General features: G+C 42.8%; 1 protein-coding gene across 8 annotated transcripts in view; it reads left to right on the top strand.

The window, feature by feature from the left end:
• The window catches only part of LRRC7 (leucine rich repeat containing 7), a 519,216-nt gene that overhangs the window by 326,270 nt on the left and 168,989 nt on the right, over nucleotides 1–23,957 (top strand). For all 8 annotated transcript variants that reach the window (XM_051999446.1, XM_051999443.1, XM_051999441.1 and 5 more), the window contains exon 8: nucleotides 11,563–11,626. In XM_051999446.1, coding sequence (XP_051855406.1) covers nucleotides 11,563–11,626 — 64 coding nt within the window. The remainder of the gene's footprint in view (nucleotides 1–11,562; nucleotides 11,627–23,957) is intronic.

The raw sequence follows: 23,957 nt of genomic DNA, 5'->3' as shown, positions 1-23,957 counted from the left end.
TCTCATTTGGAAAGATTTGCAAATTACAACATTCTGTCCACACTGTCTAAAAATCATAGGTGTTCTTCCTTCTGCAGTAATGATGGAAATAACCTAATCCAAATGGGAAATGTTTCCTATTGAAACACCTGTGTTTGTTTGCTAATAAATGAAATGGATGTCTGCCAAAATAGCCCCTTCACAACAACATTCAGTGTTCACCGGCTTGATTTACTTGAAATGGTGTTGAATGAAAAAGGAGACCAGAGAGATAAATTCCCTTCCTCCCTCCACCCACCCTGCCCCAAGCATTAGGCATTAGTGTGTTTTCAGAGTCTTTTGAGGTCCTGATCTACTCACCATCATGTCTACACTCGTTTCTGATATCCTTATCTCCTCCCTCCCAGAATTGTTGCCAGCTGCCAAACTTCCAAACCATACTGTCTCCTCCTGGAATTCCCCTTAGCACCTGGAGCCCCCTTGCCTTGGAATGCGCAACTAACTCTTGCAGTCTTCTAGATGTGGTTTTTATCAGGACCATGACCCCCTTTTAGAGTCTCCATTTTGGGGAGGGGCCCAGGCTAGTCTCCTTTGCCTTCCAAACCTTGTTCATTCATCTTAAACTTACTTTTGTCTCCACTTTCCCCTCCTTTTTCACTTCCTTTTCCCATCAGGAAGAGGAGAAAATGGAAAGGCCAGGAAAAAAAACTTGAAAATCCACCCACTATTTTGAATATCCACCCACTATTTCCTTTTTGTCAGAGCATATGCCCCTCTTTTTACTGTTTTAGGAAAGCAGAGTTGGAAGGCTATAGAATCCAAAGTCTACATTTGTCATGTAGCATACCTTGTTAGAGTGCTTAGCACAGTGCCTGACACATAGTAGGTGCTTAATAAATGTACGTTGATTAATATTTTTTTTACTTTTCTTGATATTTTAGCATGTTAGATCACCACACTTAGAAATAAGCAGAATCCAATCAGCTCAAATACTTTCTAGCTCTGTAACCCTAAGTAGATCACTTACTTTCTAAAAGTCTCCACTTTGTCATAATTAATATGGGAAGAAAAAGCTGTAGAACTGAGGAACTGACTTTGCAGTTGTGGTGATTCAGGTCAAATGAGAAGCCATATAACATAAAATGCTTGGCAGATACAAATAAGGGGTGGATGGGATAGGTGTTTCCACATATAATATGTATGTCCATATGGGCTGTCTAAATGCAGCCCCCCCATTATATATTGTGCATTAATTGTATTTTTATTGTTAATTATGTTTTTATTTCTATTTTATTATATTTTTATTATTTATATTTTATGGTTAATTATATTTTTATTTTATTTTTATTTATGTGTTTATTTTATTTATATTTTTATTTTTATTAGTGTTTCATTCTTTGCTTCTTTATGTTCGAGGAAGTTCAGATAGATACAGTTTGAGGACAAGTCCCCAGCCTTCAAACAAAAAACTGTTCTTTGGGGGTTACTATTCAGTGAATTATTGGACAGCAGTGAAAAATGATTTGTATTTGTCTTTGATGGCGTTAGGGGATAAGCTGATCTTCTGTAGACTCAGTAATCACACCTTTGGAATAGGTGTCTGGTGGCAGACAGGACGTCATCTTCCTGATAAATAGACCTCATCTCCACCTGGGGTATTGTCTTCTCCCAGATCTTTGGGAACTTTTCACTCCATGCACTTTATTACTATTAGATTTAGATCCAATTCTGCCCCGAGTATTGGAAACAACCAAAAGTTTGCAGTCCCATCCCTGAGAGTTGGGGAAAGATGTCTTCCCTTTTTAAGGGATGAGTGAGTTTGTAATCAAGGAAGTCTCTGTTAAAAAGGGAAAGTCATCCCCTTGTTTCTTGCACTTACTTGACTTACTCCTGCCTACCTAATATTGTCCTGGCTGACAGAAACTAAGGGAAACTATGAGTTATCGCCCCCTCCCCATCTCATTCTGCATTGTAAAGAGCTTGAAGATAATTCCTCATGTATTTTTAAGAATGACAAGGCCAGCAGACGCGTAACATGTAAGTTACTTGAAGTCAAAGTCATTTTATGTCAATGTGAGCCAAGTTTTTTAAAAATGTAATTATTATTCAGAGCTTTTTTGTTGCTATTTCTTCAACTGAAACAAGTTTTCATTAAGGACCCTATTTTCATGCCTTCGTCTTATCAGCAATTTTCATTGTCACAATTTTATTATATTTCCCATTCTAAGCTTCTAATAGCTTATCTGACTCTTTGTTGAGACCTTCTTTACCTCTGAATGAAAATTGGCACACCTGTATTTGTGGCCACAATGGTATTTTTTTTTAAAGGCAAACTAGCTAATGGCCATCCAAAATTTCTTTTCTACGTGATATTCTATTAAAGAATGGCTGAAAATTAATCCATCTGACTTAATGTATACCTAATTTTGATTTCTGGATGGAATCCAATTTGACTTTCATGTAGAAATAATGATTATTAACAAATTGCCAGGAAGAAAAGCCATTCCTGGCATCCATCAGTGTGGGGAGGGCATCAAGTCATACCTTCAAATGGAAAAAGATCACAGAATTCTGGCTGCTTTCTGAGAGTGTTACCAGCCTTTTGCAGATGACCAAAGGGACTAAAGTTAGGAAGGAGAAAAAAATCTGGAAAGAAAATTACTTTGAAAACAAAACAAACGGAAATCAGAACAGAGATATAGACAAGAGAAAAATATGTTTAGCAACTTTTCCCTTTCTTCTGAGAGAGAAGACACAAAACAGTCCAAACTGAAAGGGTCTTGTTTCAAAATAAAGTTAGAAATAGAAGCAGCTTGGAAGTGGAGATCAGAAAAATATTCAGAGAAATAAAGTAAAAAAGGAATGTAGATTGTTAATGTGACTCAAAATGAGATTTGTTCAAAAGCAACAGCTCGAAGTTTCTGGGAATGTTTTCTTTTTTCAAGCCTAGTAATTACAGAGCTCCTCTGTTCTTTTCATGCTTTCCAATTAAGCAGAGCTTCCCTCTAAACTCCTGAACGCTTCCCAAAGTCACAATGGAACTTGCTGGCCTGTGATTTGTATTTTCTTGTTTTGAATCCTTCAGGCCTGCAGTGTCCTTCCTGTTCCCATGACCTTACAAGCTCACTGATGGGGGCTCAGCCACTTGGCCACATCCCAGTTGGCCCAGGGATGCTATGGTTCTGTGGGAGTCGGAGAGAAATCAGCCCTCTCTTTGCATGACTGACATTAGGACAACTGCTGGATTCAAGGGGCTGAAGCATTATACCCACTCCCCTCCCAGGGGCTCCTCTGCTCTGGATTCAGAGCTGTGTGACTTTGAATCATTTTTTAAAGTCTCTATTTGCCTCAGTTTCCCTAACTATAAAATGGGGATAATAAGAGTACCTACCTCCCAAGGTATAATGAATATGTACTGAGGTAATATTTATAAAGTATTTAGCACAAGGTCTAGCATACAGCAAGGACAATAGAAATGTTAGCTCTTGGTATTTTTATTCTTTTTTGTTTGTAAGGCTTCCCTTCCATAGACCCCCAGCATGCATTAATATCCATCTCCAAAATAAACAAGTAACTGCCAAAGGGAATGGCCCTAATGAATCCTCTCAACCTCTCTGCAATGTCTGACCCCATCTGGGATGTCCTCCTTGACATTCTCTCTTTTTAGATTTCCACAACATTACTCTTTCGTTGTTCCCCTTCTGCCCCCTGACCATCCCTATATTCTCCATTGCTGGGTCTTCCTCCAAGTCATGCCTGCTGATTATAGAGATCTTTGAAGGTCCTGTCCTAAATCTTCTTCTCCTTCATGTGTACATACTTACACACACACGTAAAAAGATCCCTGGTCACTTTGGAGGGATTTGTTGCCATTTGGGATGAGGCAAAAAAAAACAAATGGCAGAGTTAGAAAGCCTCGACTTCCACAGGGGACTGGCCATGAAAGGGAGAAGAGATATATAAAGGTAGTCAGTGAGCCTCGTTCGATCCAAAGCGGATAGAGAGAAAAGGAGACAAGGATGCATTTGTGGGCCACAGAGCACAAGGAGTGATGGAAGAAGAGGGATAACAAAAAGGGAATCTGTTAAAGTGAAGTGGGATTGTCTGAGTGTAGGTTAGCCTCTGATAGGAGAAGGGCCCTTTTTGTGAGTCGGGAATAAAAGAAGAGAAAGTGGAGGAAAGCCTCTGAGTGATGTGAAATGAGAGGAAAGACAGATGAGGGAGTTCACCATGATCATCTTCAATGATTTCAGTGAATTTTGTGGCCAAGTTTTCTGCTGAGTTGAGGTGGGACGTGGGAGGTCAAAGGGTTTACAAGCCACAGGACCTTTGAGGAAGGACAAAAAAATTTATTTGGTATGGAAAATGGCATAAAGAGGTAATTAGGGAAGTGTAAAAGGATCCCTTTTCCTCACATGGGGAAGATATGATGCAGATTGTTGTAGCATAAATTTGTAATGGACCCAAACATCAGACTTTCATGATTTTCTCACAGCGTTCATCCGCCTCCCCTCTTTCTCTCAATTATAATAGGTCTTCTTAGCCTCTTCATGAGATACAGTTTCTCTCATTTCACCTCCATTTTCCTCTACTTCCAGTACAATCCCCTTTCCACTTCTAGTTTCTTTTTTTATATTATCACAATAAAATGAAATTATACCTGCACTCTCTAAGTATACATATAACAGAAATATAGTTCTCAAGAGTTCTTTCCTTTTTACCTTTTTATGCTTTTCTTGAGTTCTGTGTTTGGAAATCAGATTTTCTATTCAGCTCTGTTTTTTTTATAAGAAATAAATGAAATTCATTGAATGTCCATCTTCTTTCCTGAATTTTGCTGAACAATTGATTCTTGGCTGCAGTCCAAGTTTCTTTGCCTTTTGGAATATTAGATTCCAGACCCTTCAGTCCTTTAAGGTAGAAACTGCTAGGTCCTGGGTAATCTTGATTGTGGCTCCTCGATGTTTGAATTGTTTCTTTCTGACCGGTTTCAATATTTAGCTACAATATTCTTTGGAGTTTTCATTTTGGGGTCTCTTTCAGGAAATGATGGGTGAATTCTTTCAAAGGCCATTTTACCGTCTGGTTCTAGGATATCAGGGCAGTTTTCCTTGATGATTTCCTGAAAGATGATGTCTAAGCTCTTTTTTTTCATCATGGTATTCAGTAAATCCAATAATCCTTAGATTGTCTGTCTTACATCTATTTTCCAGGTTAGTTGCTTTTCTACTGAGGTTATTTATTTGACCCACATGATCACTAAAGTCAATAACCTTATGAACCTCATGGGGTTAATTGGAGGCAGTAATGTGGTTCAAAAAGGAATGTTAGGAAGCATCCCTGTTGACCTAATTCTCACAAGCAAAGGTGATAATATCTAATAACTATATAACAAAATTTGCAAAGAATTTTACATCTTTTATCTCATTTGATCTTATAACAATCCTGAGAAATAGTTGCTATTATTATCCCCATTTTTACAGATGAGGGTAGTGAGAATAATAGATCACCTTGCCCAAGGTCAACCAGGTGACAAGGGGGTAAGAGAGTACTTTAATCCTAACTCTGCTCCCCTGGCTGCTCAATGAGAATTTAAAGATGACACAAAATGTTGATGATGGTGACTAAAAATTGAAAGGATTCAGAATTCTAAAAAATGAAATCAAAGAAATGATCAAGTACAAGAGGTGAGGAGAAATGTTCACAGAGATCTTTTAACTTAAAAAAAAAATAGTTTTAAGAAAGATATTCCATCTCTGAGAAGAGAATGGAGAATTTAGAAATTCTGAATGATTCTTGCAGGAATAATGTACAAAAATCATTTTCCCCAGCTTTACCCATGTTGAATGCCTGAAGTTTTCAAAGAATATTCCACAAAGTGCCTCACTAAAATCCCACCACATGTCTGTTCACTAGGATGATCTGTACCCAGAATGTACAGATGAAGCTCTAGTACCTTTCCTCCCGACTCCAGGCCCAGTACTCCTGTCACTTTGTAGAAGAATAGGAGAGAGAGAAAACATGATGGAATTCCATCCCTGTCCCTGTTCCTGTGGTAGAGATCCATCAAATCGGAGCCACAGCCTTGGTTTCCGAGGCACAGAGAGTGGCAACGGGGCCAAATGGGAAGGAACAGTCATCCTTCTGATCTTCTCTCTGCCATTCCTCTTGTAGTATATGTGTTGCCAAGGCAACACCCACAAAGATTATATTTAACTTGTATTAATTCTATATGTACATATACATTCATGTTGCCTCTTCTGACAGAATATAAACATCTTAAAGGGCAGAAATGTTTCATTTTTGTCTCTGTATTCTCACTACCTTGCATAATCCCTAACATATGGTATGCACTTAAGAGATGCTTGTTTAAGATACTTCTGTAAAAATATTTCCTTGCGCCTCTTTGTAGGATTATATCTATAGTCATATCTGGACATATATATATATATATGTATCACCTATTGATATATTAGATCATATATATGTATATATAATACCATATAGATATATTAGATCATTGATATCTATATTTAGATAGATATATCTGTATCATGCTCTTCTCTGGATGATCAAGGACCTACTAAGCTTGGAGATTCAAATGCATTCTGAAAATGCAGTCTTTCACTGTAATCTGAAATTTCCTTTCTATAACAGACCTCTCACCAGTGATTGTTCCTCCTGGAGACATTTAAATAAAGCACCACTGGAGCTGCTGGCTTCTCATATGTATTTTTTCTTCTATATATTCATGGAATCATTTTCATCATTTGATCGTCACACTCTGTGCTTTATAAACTGGTAAAGAGAAAGGATTAGTAGCCCTGGTAATGTCTGCCTTCTTAGCACAACATCATCCCAGTCATGGAAACAAAGTCTCCTTGTGTTCCATACTGCTCAGGCCAATTCAGAAGTTCTTCACCTGATTCTGGGTCCCGTTATTGGGAGGACAATGGCAAACGGGAAAACATCTAGAGAAGAGCAGCTGGGATAGAAGAGGTTTCGATTTGTTTTTAAAACTTTGTGTTCCAACTTCTCTTTCTCCTCATCCCCACACCCTTTAAGAAGGAACATGTGAAGTTATGCAAAACATCTTCATAAAAGTCATATTGTAAAAGAAAACATAGATCTCCCCCCACCAAAAAAAAACTTCAAGAAAAATTAAATTTAAAAAAAGAGTATGCTTCCACCTGTATTTAGACACAATCAATTCTTTCTCTGAGGATGGAGACACATTTTTCATCTAAGTCCTTCAAAGTAGTCTTGATCATTGTATTGCTGAGGATATGCATGTATCAAAGGATATGCATGATTTTATAGTTCATGTTTTGAGCATTCATTAATTGGGGAATGGCTCTTATTTTTTAAATAAATTTGACTCAATTAAGGAGAGTTTAGAAACAAATAAGTAAAAGTTGAAGAAGCTCGATGGGCTGGCCTGGAAAGAAAGTCAATGAGAGGAACAACATATTTTCATTCAGTACAAAGAAAAAGATGCCCAATAAAAGATGCCCACCACAGCAGGCATCCACTTCCCAATGACCAGACAGGGTCCGTCTCAGATACTTTTGAAGGGAATTCTTAAAAAAAAAAAAAAAAAAAAAGTACTTACTACAGGAAGGCCAGACCCTATAGCTCTTTAAGGCCTGTGGCAGTTACAAAACCTATATATTAGCAGGAGGACAAATCTGTGTATGTATTACTTTTTCCTAAAGAATCATTTTCCAGTATATGAGGAGAGGCCCTGGTAACTACACTATCGTGTTTTATTTTTATTTATTTTGGCATGTTTGAATTAAGGAAAGATAGCATTTCTTTGGGCTTTGTTTTCCTTATCTGGAAAAATAAAGCAGTTACACTATAGGAGGATTTCTAAGGTCCTTTGCAGGGCTGCATTATATGGTTATGAGTCTTCCTTGGAAAGGCAGCCCAGCGAGAGGGTTGGTATTACAGCATGGAAAACCCAGGCTCTGACACAGAGAATCCTAGATGGAGACTCAGAGGAACCTGGAAGATCATTGAGCAATCAGTGAACAAAGGCTGATTAAGTTCCTGTTTAGTGTCAGGTGCCAGGGACACAGCGATAAAAGTGAAGCAGTCACTCCCCTCAAGGGATTTGTCTTTAACTGGGAGAGGGAACACCCGTGATAAACACTGACAACAGCTCACCATCATGGAGCACTCCGGGGTCTGCAAAGGCTTTCTCCTCACAACACTGCTATTATTTGTAATTTGTTATTACTGTACCCCACTTTACAGATGGGGAAAGAGAGGGTGAGAAAGGTTACTCTGCTTGGGTCACACAGGTAGTGTGTCAGACAGCGCTGCGAAGCAGGACTTGCTGATTTCAAAGGCAGCCCACCCTGCCCAGCTGTATAAGGGGGGGGGGGGGTGGGTGTGGGCATGTGTGTGTGTGAGAAAGAAAGAGACAGAGAGAGAGACAGAGAGAGAGACAGAGAGAGAGAGAGAGAGAGAGAGAGAGAGAGAGAGAGAGAGAGAGAGAGAGAGAGAGAGACAGAGACAGAGACAGAGAGAGAGAGAGAGAGAGAGAGAGAGAGAGAGAGAGAGAGAGAGAGAGAGACACAGGGGGAGGGAGAGTGTGTGTGTCTATGTTCTCGCATCTCATGAGTCTGTATATGTGCACGTGTGTGAGAAAGTTATACAGATGTGACAGGAGCTGTGTGAATTTAGCCAAATCTCTTTGCCTCAGTTTCCGCCTCTGTAAACTCAGAGAATAAGAACTCACCTCCCAGAGTGCATTTGAGGATCATGTGAGATCACACAGGTGAGGTGCTTTCTAACTGTTGGTTTCCTCCCTTCCTTCTGGGGGCGCCCTCACCACTTGGCGCCCCGGCGCAGGCCCTGCCCACAAGCTGCCTCGGAGAGGGGCGCCCCGGAGAGGCCCGCCGCGCTCTGCCTCAGAGGGGAGCCCGGGAGGCCGTGCTCACTCAGCGCCCGGATGCCGGAGGCCCGCAGGTTCCCTCGGGGCGGGCACTGGGCTGGTCCCTCGGGAGCACTCAGTCTTGGCTGGGGGGGGTCATCGCTGTGCCATCCACCACCCGCCCGGCCGCCCCGGTCCCCGCGCTCTGGAGCTGCGCTCTGCTACCACCTGCCGGGCTGTGGCTGCCAAACAGCTGCTCCCCGTGCTGCCTGCCGCGGGAAGTGGGGAGGACTCCGCTCCGCGCCCTCTCCTCTCGGGGCTGCCGCGGGAAGTGGGGAGGACTCCGCTCCCCGCCCTCTCCTCTCGGGGCTGCCGCGGGAAGTGGGGAGGACTCCGCTCCGCGCCCTCTCCTCTCGGGGCTGCCGCGGGAAGTGGGGAGGACTCCGCTCCCCGCCCTCTCCTCTCGGGGCTGCCGCGGGAAGTGGGGAGGACTCCGCTCCCCGCCCTCTCCTCTCGGGGCCGGGAAGAGACCCCGGGGCCTCGGGAAGAGGACTCGCTCCGATGGGGGCGGCCTGAAGCCGGCGCGGACGTGATTCCGAATCCCAAAGTTCTGACCCCCCTGACTGCGAGCCCGCCCCCTAGACCTGAGGACTGCCAGAAAAAGCCGTGTGGGGCCCGGGGTCAGCCTCAGTCCCTGAATCCCGCCTCCCCCCACTCCCCACCCCCACACACTCCCAGACTGGCGTGTCAGTGAAGCGAAGGGTCACACTTGAGCTGCCCCAGCGCCAGCCGAGAAAGGAGGTGCCCACTCCGGCCGGCAGGGCGGCGTCCTGAGGACGAGGGACGCTCTGGCTCTCCCTGGCGCTCTCTCTGTCTCTGTTTGTCTCTCTCTCTCTCTCTCTCTCTCCCCCCCTCCCTCCCTCTCTGCCTTCCTCTCTGTCTCTTCTCTTTCCTCTCTTCTCTTTCTCTCTCTCTCCTTCTCTCTTGTTCTTTCTCTATCTCTCTCTCTCCTCTCCCTTCCCTCTCCCTCTCTGTCTCGGTCTCTCACCCCTCCCCATCTTCATAAACACAGGCAGACACCTGAGGGGGCGCGCGTAGGTGAGGAGCGCTCCTGCTCTGCTCCAGCCTCTCCTGGCCCCTCCTCCCAGCCGGAGCCCGCCTGCCCCCAGGGCAGTCACCTGTCCCCAGGGCAGTCACCTGTCCCCAAGCCACCAAGAGCTACTCTCTCCAAAAATTAACCAACTCTCCCTGAGCTCCTATTAGCAAGCGAGCAAGCAGTAAGCATCTATCAGGCACCTGCAGAGGCACCCGGCACTGAGGATACAAAGAGAGGCAAAGGACATCTCCCCTCAAGGAGCATTTAGTCTTAGTGGGGAAATTAGCTAGCATCCACAAAGTCAGTGTAACACAAGATAAATAAGAAATAATTAATAGAATAAGAGTCAGACATTTCCTCACTGTGTGACCCTGGACAAGTCCCTTCATCTTGCCTCAGTTTCCCCATCTGTAAAATTAACTGGAAAGGAAATGACCAACCACTCCATTATCAGTCAAGAAAACCCCATATAGAATAACAGAGAGTCAAACTGGACTGAAACTTGACAACAATAATAAGAATTGACAGAAGGTACCTAGAATTAAAAGGGATTGGGAAAGGCTTCCTACAGAACATAAGTTTTTTTGTTGGGTTGAATGAAAGCCAGGAAAGGCATTAAGCTAGAGCCTTTGGGGAAATCAAAGAGCTAGGAGAGCTCCTACCCTTAAGTTTCCGGTTTCTTTAGAAAGGTAACCCCTATTCAAATGAAAAGGCAGGTAGTGCTGTAGACAGCATTTGACCTGAAGTCAGTAAGAGCTCGGTTCAAATCCAGCCTCAAAAAATCTGTAAAATGGGAGTAATAATAGCACCGACCTCCCAGTGTTGTGTCAAGATATGATAAGATAATATCTGTAAGGCACTTTGCAAGATCTGAAAGCACCATCCAGGGCTGACTGTTATTAATAGAAGTCTGAAAGGGAGGAATAGCAAAGGCGGGACAAAAGGGAATATAGAATTTCAGAGTTGTTTCACTGAGAAGGAATAATTTTAATTGAATCTTAAAGATGGCTGTGGAGCAAAAAGAACATAGGATGCAGACAAGAGACTTCCCTTTATTCATACTTCTGTGTGACAATGGACATGCCCAACCTCAGTTTCCTTATCTGTAAATGCTATGTTGGATTTGCAGGTACTTTCCGGTCTTAGAGATTCTATGAAAAAGGTCCTTTAGTGTCATGGCTAGAGGGCTAGCCTCCAACAGGAAAGCCTCCCTGTATAAGCAAAGAAGAGAGCAAGCATGTATTAAATGCCTGCTGTGTGCTCAGTGAGGTTGATAACACGATTATCCTCATTTAACAGTAGAGAAACTGGTTGAGTGACTTGCTTAGGGTCACTCAGTAAGTGTCTTGGGTACTATTGAACTCGGGGTCCAGAGTTCTGGTCACTAGGACACCCTCTTTGGCCTGAGAGGGCCCCGAACCCAAGTTGACTCGGAGGACAGGCTGACCTCTAGCCACCGAACCGGACCGAGGACAAAGAACGGCTTCCGTATTTTTTACATTTTAAGCTATGATTTCTGTATAAGAACATAACCACATAAAGACATCTCTCGGCTTTCTTGCTATATCTCACAATGGATTTTCTCTTTTTTTCTCACCTCCTCTAGGTCAATGCACAAACTGGCCCAGCTGGAGAGGCTTGACCTGGGCAATAACGAGTTCAGCGAGCTGGTAAGAAAGCCCGTTCTCTAAATGTAATTCATGTGATGAACAAGACTGCTTCCTTTGTTCTGCGTATGTCACCACTGGGTTTTAAGCACACTGGGTGATGGGAGGCTCTGCTGAAATCATTTTAGTAAACAACTAATGCTTCTAAGAAGGAGGGTCGTCATTGCAGGTGGGTGGAGGGAAGGGAGAGCTTTCCAGCTCTCCTAAAGTCTTTTATTCATTGGAATTCATTCCATATGGAGGCTCCAAAGTTTGCCACTGAGAGTCCCTCCCCCCTCAAATGGCAAAAGGTTTTATTCCTAATGCTTTAATTCTGTCTCCAAGATGAGACAGAAAGCTTGGGTTCCAGTCGCAGATCCAGTGCCTACAAATTATAGGGTCACTGACAAGTTACTTCTAAGAAACTCTTTGCACTTAAATTTGCTGATCTTTAAAAAGGGGATGCTGCTGCTGTCCTGCTTATCCCCAGGTTTCTCACAAGGATCAAATGAAATAATCAACCTCTATAAAGCATTTTGTACCTTAAAGTTCTTAAGAGATATGAATGGAAAATAGTTGGAGTAAGTAAAGGCAGTTAATACTTATTAAGCACCTACTACGTGCCAGGCAGCCTGGAAGACACTGGACTGGAAGGCAGAAAACCTGGATTCGGGAAGATCTGGCCCTTTTCGAATATCAGTGTCTTCATTTGTCAAATAAAAGGGCAGGATCACACGGAACAGAGAACCAGCATTGGATTTGTGATTAAAGTCCTGGGTTCAAATCTCTGCTCTGATATTTATTCCCTCTATGATTAGCTTGAGCAAATCGTTTAGCCGGTTTCCTCATCTGTAAAATGAGTTTAATAAGGCTGCCTTACTTTGCATAATGCTTGTGTGGCTTAAAATAGAAAGCAGATGTAAAGGGAATTTAGATTTTAACCTATCGCTGTTGATTGGGGCCGATGGGAGTAAGGGACGGTGGAGAAAGAGCTGTTTGCAGAGTCAGGAAGAGCTGACTCCACTGCACACTGGGTGAGTCTGGACAGGTCATTGACTTCTCAGACAATTCTCTCTTATGATGTCAGTCAGTCAGTCAGTCAGTCAGTGGTCCATTCTTATTAATCAGTGCAGATGCAAGGGATGACCAGAGCCCCTCCCCTCAGAGAACTCATACCCCGACCCAACTGTGGAGGTACAAGCTGTGGAGGTACAAGCAGGCTCTCAGAGCCAAGAGGCTCACATGGGCCATGGGCCTGGGGGCTCTCTCACAGAACACTTTAAGCTGAGCCTCCAAGGCAGCCCAGAAGCAGAGTGCCTTGATGAGGAGGGGGAGCTTCTTAAACATGGGAGCAGCCAATGAAAAAACAGAGATGGGGGAGTCTTATGTTTGGGGAACATGATGTAATTGGGGGGGGGGGGCAAGGTGCAGGAAGACAGTGCCTCCTACACAGTAAGTGCTTAAGCAGTGTTTGTGAATGAGTGATTGGAAGGGGCTGGCTTTAAACATCAAGGAAAGGGCTTTATATCTGACCCGAGGGGCATTAGGGGCCATTGAAGTTTATTGAGGATCTGAGTGACAAGCTGAGACTGGACTTTAGAGAAATAGGGCAATTGAGTGGTAACTAGACTGGGACATGGGGTTCTTATAATTTCTTGCAAATGTCCAGTCATAGTGTGCCGGGGGCCTGAACCAGAGCAGGAAGTCTGTAAGTGGAGAATAGGAGCCACGTGAAGGCTGGAAGGGTTGGCCATAGAGAGTGAGGGCGACAAGGGAGCAGAAGGCAATACCAGGCCGGGGCTCCCCCGGGCTCCTCAAGCAGCAGACATTCCCAAGGGGCGATCCCATCGGTCTGAGGTCAAGCCTGACTCAGCCACCGTGGGCCTGAATTTGGAAATTCTGGATTTAAGCTACAAAGAGACTATTTTGGCCTTGAGACGATGTAAAACTTCTCAGAGTTAGAAGTATCTCAGAGGGGGACAGGCTGCCTCAGGAGGGAGTGAGGTTGCTCTCTTTGAGGAACTTAACTGTTATATTATCAGATATGGGTTAATCAGTCAGTATGCATGTATTAAGCACCTACTGTGTGACACACACTGTGCTGGAGATACAGAGAAAGGCAAGAGGGGAGCCCGCTGCAAGTCCTTGGAAGACGGAAGCAAGAGGAGACCACTTGGAGGACTTTAGGGGACTTGGCAAGGCCTGTTCCTTAGCTGGCGCCCCACAGCCCTTGTCCTCAAAGAACTTATTGCAAAGAAATATGATGGATACAGGATCAAAAGGAATAGTCAAAAGGGAAGGCAACAGGTCCAGGAGAGAGTGAGGAAGTCTTCCTGGAGAAGGTGAGATTTTAGCAGTGACATAGAGAAAGGTGGAGAATGTGGGAGACAGGTGAGGAGAGAAAGTCAAAAAAAGCTTGTGATCTCCTGGAATAATCTTTTGCCTCTTGTATCCCTAGCATTTGACACACAGTAGGTACTTAATAAGTGCTTGTTGACTGAGTTAAAATCAATCTTGGTCACCTAGACTAAAGACCTCACTTTGCTGAAGAGAAAATTGAGGCACAACAGAAATTAAATCCACAGGTACTAAGTAGCAGAGAAATCTGGGATCGCTTGGGCAGGCTTGTGAACTTCACTGAACCTCAGTTTCCTCTTGTATAAAACTTGGTCTCTAAGATCATTTCCAGTTCTAATGAATCAAAAAGGTTTAAAATTATTTTTGGTCTGATTGTTAATGCCTAAAGACATCTGGAAAGAACCTGAATACAAAGGCACCTTTCTGCTGTCTGAATTCACCACCAAAGAAGCTCTCCTTTTCCCACCATTGCTGTGAGACCCTTTCATTGGAAATGTCATCATGTTGGAACTGGGAGAAGAGGAGTATTCTGGGGCTTCGTGTTTTTAGTGGGACTTATTTGAAGGCAGCGGCTTATTGGTGTTAGTCATGTGGCAGCCCTGGCAGCTTTCCCATGATAGTTATATCTTTTAATGGGCAATAGAGTAATTGGGCCCAATCAACGGCCTCCGGAAACGGCACCATGTGGTGACTCCAATTCCATTATATAAGTAAGTTATGACAGATAAGCGTTCCCTCCAGATACTCGGCCAAATCCCGCTCTTTGTCTTTTTGTTATCACTAAGAGAAAAGTGTTGACATTTACAGGGTTTTAAAAGTAAACAAAGTTTAAAATGGCAAAATGTGGTTCGTGGGCATGTGAAAAAGCCCGATTCACACCCAGTGACTCAGTGACTAGAGTGATAAATGAAAGTGTTGTTCAAAGCCTCAACTTTGACAAGCTGTATACCCTGGATGGAGACTGAGGCAGGGCTTGAAGTGACTTATACATACATCACTGATGCAGAAAGTGGAGGCTCTGTCCATCCAGTGGCTGTTCAGTGATTGGTCCAGGCTGCCAGGGAGAGACCTAACCGAGTTTCCTTTATGTGGACAGGACTTGCCAGGGAAATCTTATGTAAGACGCTCCTTCCCAAGAGGCAATAGGATACGGCAGAAAGATCACTGGAGAGTCTGGGTTCAGATTCTACTTCCCTATTTAGCCCAGTTTTGTCATCCATAAAATGAAGGCATTGGACTAGATGGCTTCTACATTTCCTTCTGGCTCAAATTTTACAAAATTATGACCGTTCTCCTCCTGACCCTGACTTTTTAGATTTGTTTGAACGGGTCGTCTCTCCTTCCAGCTCATTCTGGAGCTTCCTCAGTATATCTTATACCAAAATAAAGTCAAAATAGGCCCTTTTTAAACCTGTTTAAATCTTATGTTTAGACATAAAAGGTGATACCATGAACAAATTAAGGGAACATTGAATAGTTCGTCTGTCAGATATATGGAAAAGAGAGACTTTACAACCAAACAAGAGATAGAGGCACTGGAAAATGCAGAATAGATCATTTGGGTTATCTTAAATGAAAAAGGGTTGGCGCAATTTAACACAACCAAGATTAGAAGGAAAACAGAAAGCTGGGAAACAGTTTTCTGATAAAGGCCTGATTTCTCAAATACAGAGAAAACAGAGTCAAATTTATAAGAATAAGAGTCATTCTGAATATGAACAGGCAGGTTTCAGATGAAAACTTAAAGCTATTGACAGGTGTATGAAAAAATGTTCAAAATCACTAATGATTAGAGAAATATAAATTTAAACAACTCTGAGATTAATATGACAAAAAAGAAAAATGATAAATGTTGGAGGGGATATGGGAAACTTGGGACTCTAATATATAATTGGTAGAGTTGTGAACTGATCCAGCCACTCTGGAGAGCAAGTCTTTGTTAAACTCTTATTTTGTCTCAGGGACTGGCCCTGGCCTAGGTTCACAGTGACAAAAACAAAATATCCCCTGCCCTCAAGGAGTTTCCATTCTGGGGAGGCCTTGAAGGCCAGGCTGAGGGTCTGAAGCGAAGATTCTAAACAGAACAGGCTGCGAAAGGAAGATTCTGGCAGGGATCCCAGGGTGGATCCCAGCAGGGAGAGGCTGATGGGCTGGGGGAAAGGAGACCCCTTTTTTACCTGCTGGCAAAGAGCCAGAGGCACCGGGTTCTGAGCCTGGCCTCTCTCTTCTTGGGCCATGGTGGCTACTCGGATCAAGAAGTTTCTGAGCTCTGGAAAATTTCTCCTGCATAATAACTGCAGGGCTTTCTGAGCTCTCCGCATTGTGTGACATCATTTGCACAGCAGGGCTTTGGTTCCTGAATTTGCAGCTTCCTATACTTGATTCCATGAGATTCAGTGGATCCTTCAGGACGCCTCCTGCAGGTCCTGCCAGGCTGTGGCAGCTGGGTCCGGCCAGGACAGCTTTTACCAGAAGGAGAAGTCCTCAGGCCAGACGCTGGGGAGTCCGACTCTGCTGCCCAGGGCCCCCTCCCACCTTCAGACATTGAGCACCTGGCCCCCCCTCCCTCCCCAGCAGAAGCATTAGGTCATATTAAGATGCGATCATGACGTAAGAGTTCTCTAAGTCAGATGGCTTCAAGCATCTCCCTTGGAACTAGGGTTGATACACTGAGATTTTGGCAATCCCTGCTGCTGTTCTCAGATCCTGATGACGCCAGTTCAGTGTCACTGGAGATTTTCTTTTATTCATTGGCTTCTGGGAAGGAGTCCCTAGGTTTCACCAGATTGCCCAAGGGGTCAGCAACACAACAAAACTAAAAACTCCTGCGTGATTATTCAGGAAAGCTGCATCCTTCAGGGTGACTCATAGTCAGAAAGGGAATAAGCATTGATTAAGCACCTACTATGCTCCAAGCACCCTGCTGAAAGGTCTTAATCCTCACAGCAGCCCGGGGAAGCAGGCAGTAAGGTAGGATGATCCCCATTTCGAAGGTGGGGAAACTGAGATACACAGTGGTGAAGGGATTTGCCCAGGATCACCCACCTAATGGCTAAGACTGCATTTGGAGTCAAGATTTCCTGACTCAGGCTCTGTGCACTATGGAGTCCTCTGGTTGCCTTGAAAGTATCTGTTAAGTGCCCACCATGTGCCATGAACCATGTTAGACATGGGGGATATAAAAACTGAATGACCCTGCCTTCAAGGAGCTGTCCTTCTGCCAGGAGAAACAAAAGTTCAGGGAGCTCGGTTCCTTCACAGGCTATTATTAGCTGATGACACTTAGCAAGCACTTTAATCCCTTGTGCCTCAGTTTTCTCATCTGTAAACTAAAGCAGTCATTCATACTAAGGTCTCTTCCAGTTTTAAATTTGTTGTCCTCTGAACTAGACCTGACCATTCAGACAAGAACACACCTAGAAACTGTGCCTATAAATTCACAGTCAAACTATAATAGCAACCATATAGAGATATAATTAGATAGATAGATAGATAGATAGATAGATAGATAGATAGATAGATGATAGACAGAGACAGAGACAGAGAGATGAATGAGTGAGTGGATGGATGGATGGATAGATACATAGTTGAATGAATGGATAGGTGTTTGGATGGATTGGATAGATGAACAGCTAAATAAATAGTTGGGTGAATGGATGGATGGATGGACGAATGGATGAATAGATAAGTAGATGGATGGATGGATAGATGGATAGATGATGGATAAATAGATGGATAGATAGATGGATAGATGGGTAGGTATTTGGATGAGTGTTTGGATATAGCAACTTTAAAAACTACCTATGAAAGGATGAAAGGATCTCAGTTCTGCAGTCCTGTTCACACTTAGGCCCTTTAAAAAAGTAGACCAATTTTGAGTTTGTATATTCTGTGGTTATTTGTAACTAGATAAAGCTGAAAAACTGAAAGCTGACTGGGGATGTAGGTACCATAAACTGGTCATGCACACTGCCAGAGGGCATGCTACTTGGGATTCTGAACCTTGGGTGGTGGTTGCTGTTCAATCCTGTGTACTTGTCCTGGGTGTGACGTTAGCCTGGAGCTCCAACTGTTCTTCAGTATTTATTCAGGACCAGCAATGGGGAAACTTAGAGTCTCCAAAATCCACATTTTTTAATAGACTCTTTACTTTCTCCCTCCTACCAGTTTGGATTGGGTCCCAACTGTCCCAATTCCCTGCAATACTGGCCCATCTCTGGGTTTTGGTTGTTTATGGAACCAATTTTAGTAGTTAGAACTGAATTAACATTTAGAGAATCCTAGACTCTCAGGGTGAGAGAGATTATCAGACTCCCCTGTAGAACATCCTCCACAATCTCCTTAAAGCCCTCCAGTGAAGGGATCTTCCCAAGGCAACACACTCAACTCTCATTCTGTGGAATGATTTTTCTGAAAAGGCTAGTTCTTACTCTTTGCCATCCTTTCCCCTTGCTTCTGTTCTCCAGTACCAACCAGAACCAATCTGATCCTTCAAATACTTATAGAAAGTTCAGTCCCTTCCCAGAGGCTCTCTTCTTAGGCTTCTTGTTCCCATTTCCTTAACCTGATCCTCCCATGGTCCAAACGCCAGGTCCTTCGCCGCCCTCTTAGCCTGCCTATGGATGCTCTCCAGAGGCTCCTTACTCCATGTTTCTCAGAAGGAAGCACAAAACTTAGAAGTGGTAAATGAGCAAAAAGCGCAGAGGGCCTCTCCATGTGAGCATCATGCATCTCTTAGAGCAGGCAAGAGTTCTCTGGGTTTAGTTGGGATTTAAGCTTCCACATCAGGCTAGAGCCTCACTCTGAGGTTAAAGTCCACCTAAATCCCACCATCCATTTTATATGAACTGTTCTCTAACCACTTCCGTCAACTTATAATTTGAAATTGATTTTTTAGAGGCAACGTGAAAAATTTCACATTTACCTTATTAATCATAAAACCCCAGAATAGGAGAGTAAAGAGACTTCAACTGAAGTCATTAGGCAAAACCATCCATGAGAGGACCATCCACTCTTAGCTAATAATTAGCCATCCAGTCTATGACTGGAGACCATTGAAAAGAGAGAACCCACTATCCCTCAAGCCAATTCATTCTACTTTTTATAAAAACTCCAATTGTCAGTAATTTTTCTTGGCATTAAACCTAAATTGGCTTCACTTATTGTTCCTTATATTCTGTTGCCCATATATACATATATAAATATATATATGTGTTTGTTTATTTATTCATTCATTCATTTATAGGAAACCCCCACAGGTTTCCTATAGTGCTCAGAAGGTGGTCAGAAGGTGGTTCTACAAGGACACTCTCAAGGTCTCTCTTAAGAACTTCAGAATTGATTGTATGGCATGAGACGCTGGCACAGGACCGCCCAGCATGGCGTGCGCTCCATGAGCAAAGCAGAACCGAATTAGCCCAGAAGAAACACGAGATGTGCAAAGCTAGAGAAGCCGCCCCAAAGGTTCATGGGGACTATTTGTGTCCGACCTGTGGCAGAGCCTTCTGAGCTCCTGTTGCTCTGATCAGCCACAGTCAGACACATTACAACTCTTAACATAGGGACATCATTTTGGTCCTTTTTGAGAGTGAAGAACAGCAACCAACCCATCTGTTGCCCAGATGTAAGACTTTCCTTTATTCCTACTAAATCTCATCTTCTTAGAGTCAGTCCGATGCTTTCTCCTGTCAAGACCCTTCTGGACCTTGGCTTAGTCAATGTAACAGTAAATCTGCATATGTGCTGGTCATGTCACCTATGCCTTTATCCTAGTCAGTGATGGCAATGTTAAACAGCATATTGATTTCATGTGATTAAACGTGGCGTAATCTCCTCAGAATAGCATCATACTACTGATTGATTCCGGCCTTATAGTTCACTAAAAGTCTTCCACATTGTTCGCCCATGAACAGCTTTCTAGCCGCAGCCTCCATCTGCTGCCATCTTGGGAGCCATGTGGTCCCTTCCTCTCCTGGGGCTAAGCAGTTCCCTGATATCCATAGTTCCCCAGAGGAGCCATGTGGTTCTACTCTAACTTTCCTCCAGGGCCCTCAAATATGTACGTGCCCATTGTATCGGTCCCTCTTGATCCAAGCTGTTTCTGGCTTCCTGCTGAACTTTCTGCTTTTTCTTTTCAAGGTCAAGTACGAGGGCACAGCTCAGATGCACAATCAGCCATGATTCAATAAGCCTTACTTAATGTGATGTTTAGGAAACAATTAGGGCAAGTCAAGCTCACTACTACAAGAAAACAATCAGAACGGAGTCTGTCTCCTTGAACAAGATAGTATCCTTATAAAGAGCACTCGGTGGTCCTGCGCCAGTATCACACAATTGCTTCTAAAGTGCTTAAGAGAGACCTTGAGAGTGCTTTGTATCACTTTTTCTGTCCACCTTGTGAGTACTTGCCCTGTGTGAGTTCCCCATAAGTTTTTTTTTTTTTGGCAAGTGTACATTTGGCATTTGAACAGTGTTGCCAGCCCAATGAGTTGTGCCCTCCGCATAGAGTTGGAAGCTCAGTAGTTAGTTTGAGAAAGGACCTCAGAGTCTGGCACCTTATCCTGCCAGGGGATCTTCCTAAGACAATTCAAATGGCAGCCATTCAGTTTCCTGGCAGGGTGCTGGTAGACTGTCCAGGTTTCACAAGCATACGACAGTGAGATCAACCTGATGGCTCCATAGACCTTCCCTTGGAAGTGAGTCTAATCCCTCTCTTCTCCCACACTTTCCTTTGGAGCCTTCCAAAGACTGAGCTAGCTCTGGGAGTACATATGTCAATCTTATCATCATTGGAGAAGGAGCTGTATCTAGGAGCAAAGCAGAACTGAATTAGTCCAAAGGAAAAGCAGAATGCACAAACTTCAAGAAGCCCCCCAAATGTTCTTATGGACCATTTGTGTCCAAGCAATCTAAGCTCACATTGTTCTGCTCAGCCACAGTCGGGCACACTGTAACTCCACTTTCATCTTACTATCGAGTCCCTCTCTTTCTAACTTGTCCACCAGACTTCTTGTAGGATCTAAAAACTAAGAGTGGAAGGGACCCCAAAGGTCATGAAGTTCAATCCTTCATTTTACAGATGAGGAAACTGAGACCTAGAGAAGAAAAGTGATTTTCCAAGCTCATAGGTGGCAGGATTTGACCCCAAGAATCCTGACTGCAGAGCCAGTATTCTTTCTATTGCTGGAAGAGACTGCCCCATGTCTTGCTAAAATACAAGTGTAAACATGGCATTCCCTCAATCTACCAGTCGAGTTACTCTCAAAGTAGAGATGAATTTAGACTGTCATGACAGGTAGTGGATGCTATATAACTATTCTTTTTCCTTTTTCTTCTTGAGCTGACAGGTATGAGAAGAGAGGAAAAGTAGGAAAAGGTCAGATTATAAAGGTTTTAAAAGCCAAACAACATTTTATCCATTATTTAAAACCTCTTTTTTCATACTCTTTCTTAAAAAAAAGATAAAGTTTCCATATCTCCAGATGAAATATATAAAATACTTCTGTTCTGTTTGTCCTGATTCCTCAGAGATCATTCACAGGTAATGGGCCATGATGCCTTCTGACAGAAACTTTTGATACTTTAAGTTCTTCTCTGAGGATGTTTTTTCAACTCGCCAAACCCAGCTATTCATAGAATGCCCATTAGAGGCCCTTAAAGACTCTGCAATATTTCAAAATGGGGAAAGGAGAATGGTCTTCTCCTTTCCCTTTGACATCACTGGCTATTTAATTAACTCTTAAATTGCTTCTGTGTTCTCATTCAATGAGATATTCTAACCCATGCTAATCACAGGAGAGGTTCTGGAAAGGTGTTCTAATCTGTGCTGATCATAGGAGAGAATCTAGAACGATGTTTTAATCTGTGCTAATCACAGGAGAGGTTCTGGAAAGGTGTTCTAATCTGTGCTGATCATAGGAGAGAATCTAGAAAGGTGTCCTAATCTGTGCTGATCATAGGAGAGAATCTAGAAAAGTGCTCTGATCTGTGCTGATCCTAGGAGAGAATCTAGAACGATGTTTTAATCTGTGCTGATCACAGGAGAGAATCTAGAAAAGTGTTCTAATCTGTACTGATTATAGGAGAGAATCTAGAAAGGTGCTCTGATCTGTGCTGATCATAGGAGAGAATCTAGAAAGGCGTTCTAATCTGTGGATCATAGGAGAGAATCTAGAAAGGTGCTCTAATCTGTGCTGATCATAGGAGAGAATCTAGAAAGGTGTTCTAATCTGTGCTGATCATAGGAGAGAATCTAGAAAAGTGCTCTGATCTGTGCTGATCCTAGGAGAGAATCTAGAACGATGTTTTAATCTGTGCTGATCACAGGAGAGAATCTAGAAAAGTGTTCTAATCTGTACTGATTATAGGAGAGAATCTAGAAAGGTGCTCTGATCTGTGCTGATCATAGGAGAGAATCTAGAAAGGCGTTCTAATCTGTGGATCATAGGAGAGAATCTAGAAAGGTGCTCTAATCTGTGCTGATCATAGGAGAGAATCTAGAAAGGTGTTCTAATCTGTGCTGATCATAGGAGAGAATCTAGAAAGGTGTTCTAATCTGTGCTGATCATAGGAGAGAATCTAGAAAAGTGCTCTGATCTGTGCTGATCCTAGGAGAGGTTCTAGAAAGGTGTTCTAATCTGTGCTGATCATAGGAGAGAATCTAGAAAGGTGTCCTAATCTGTGCTGATCATAGGAGAGAATCTAGAAAAGTGTTCTAATCTGTACTGATTATAGGAGAGAATCTAGAAAGGTGCTCTGATCTGTGCTGATCATAGGAGAGAATCTAGAAAAGTGCTCTGATCTGTGCTGATCCTAGGAGAGAATCTAGAACGATGTTTTAATCTGTGCTGATCACAGGAGAGAATCTAGAAAAGTGTTCTAATCTGTACTGATTATAGGAGAGAATCTAGAAAGGTGCTCTGATCTGTGCTGATCATAGGAGAGAATCTAGAAAGGCGTTCTAATCTGTGGATCATAGGAGAGAATCTAGAAAGGTGCTCTAATCTGTGCTGATCATAGGAGAGAATCTAGAAAGGTGCTCTAATCTGTGCTGATCATAGGAGAGATTCTAGAAAGGTGTTCTAATCTGTGCTGATCACAGAAAAGGCTCTAGAAAGATCGTCTAATCTGTGTTGATTATAGGAGAGAATCTAGAATGATGTTTTAGTCTGTGCTGATCACAGAAAAGGTTCTAGAAAGATAGTCTAAGCTGTGCTTATAATAGGAGATATTCTAGAAATATGTTCTGATCTGTGCTGATCATAAGAGAGAGAGCTGAAGTTAAAACAGATTATCCTTAGATGTTTATGAAGCGATTGGACTTGCTGACATGGAGCTGTCATGTAGCCAGCCTACTGAAGTCACAGGGATATACTACAAAGCACTACAATGGATGTACACAGGCATCCAGGGAAAGTCAAAAGCCGTGTCTTACTTCTCTTTATCTACCAACACTTACCCAAAGAGGCATTTAATGTTTGTTTAATTGAATTGAATGAAGAAAAAATCAATGAGCTCATCACTTCTTAGAGTGCTATAGTATTCTATCACAATCATATAACACAACTTGTTTAGCCATTTCCCAATTAACGGGCATCTCCTCAATCCCTTATTTTCCAAGTCTTTGTGACCACAAAGAGAGCTGCTATAAATATTTTAGAAAGTATAGGTTCTCTTCCTTTTGTTCCTGATCACTTTAGGAAACAGACCTAATAGTGTCATTTCTAGGTCAAAGGGTATACACAGTTTTATAACTCTTTGGTCATAATTCCACATTTATCTCCAAAATGGTGAGATTGCTTCACAATTCCACTAGCTGTGTATTAATGTGCTGATTTTTCCACATCGGCACCAACATTTGTCATTTTCCCCTTCTGTCATTTTAGTTAATCTATTACATTTGCGATGATATATCAATTTTGTTTTAGTTTGCATTTTTTAACCAATAATGAGTTAGAAAAATTTTCATACGACTATAAATTGTTTTGATTTCTTCACT

This window comes from Antechinus flavipes, chromosome 4 (assembly GCF_016432865.1).
Source record: "Antechinus flavipes isolate AdamAnt ecotype Samford, QLD, Australia chromosome 4, AdamAnt_v2, whole genome shotgun sequence".
Taxonomy (NCBI): Eukaryota; Metazoa; Chordata; class Mammalia; order Dasyuromorphia; family Dasyuridae; genus Antechinus; species Antechinus flavipes.
This window is presented reverse-complemented; position numbering and strand designations above follow the sequence as displayed.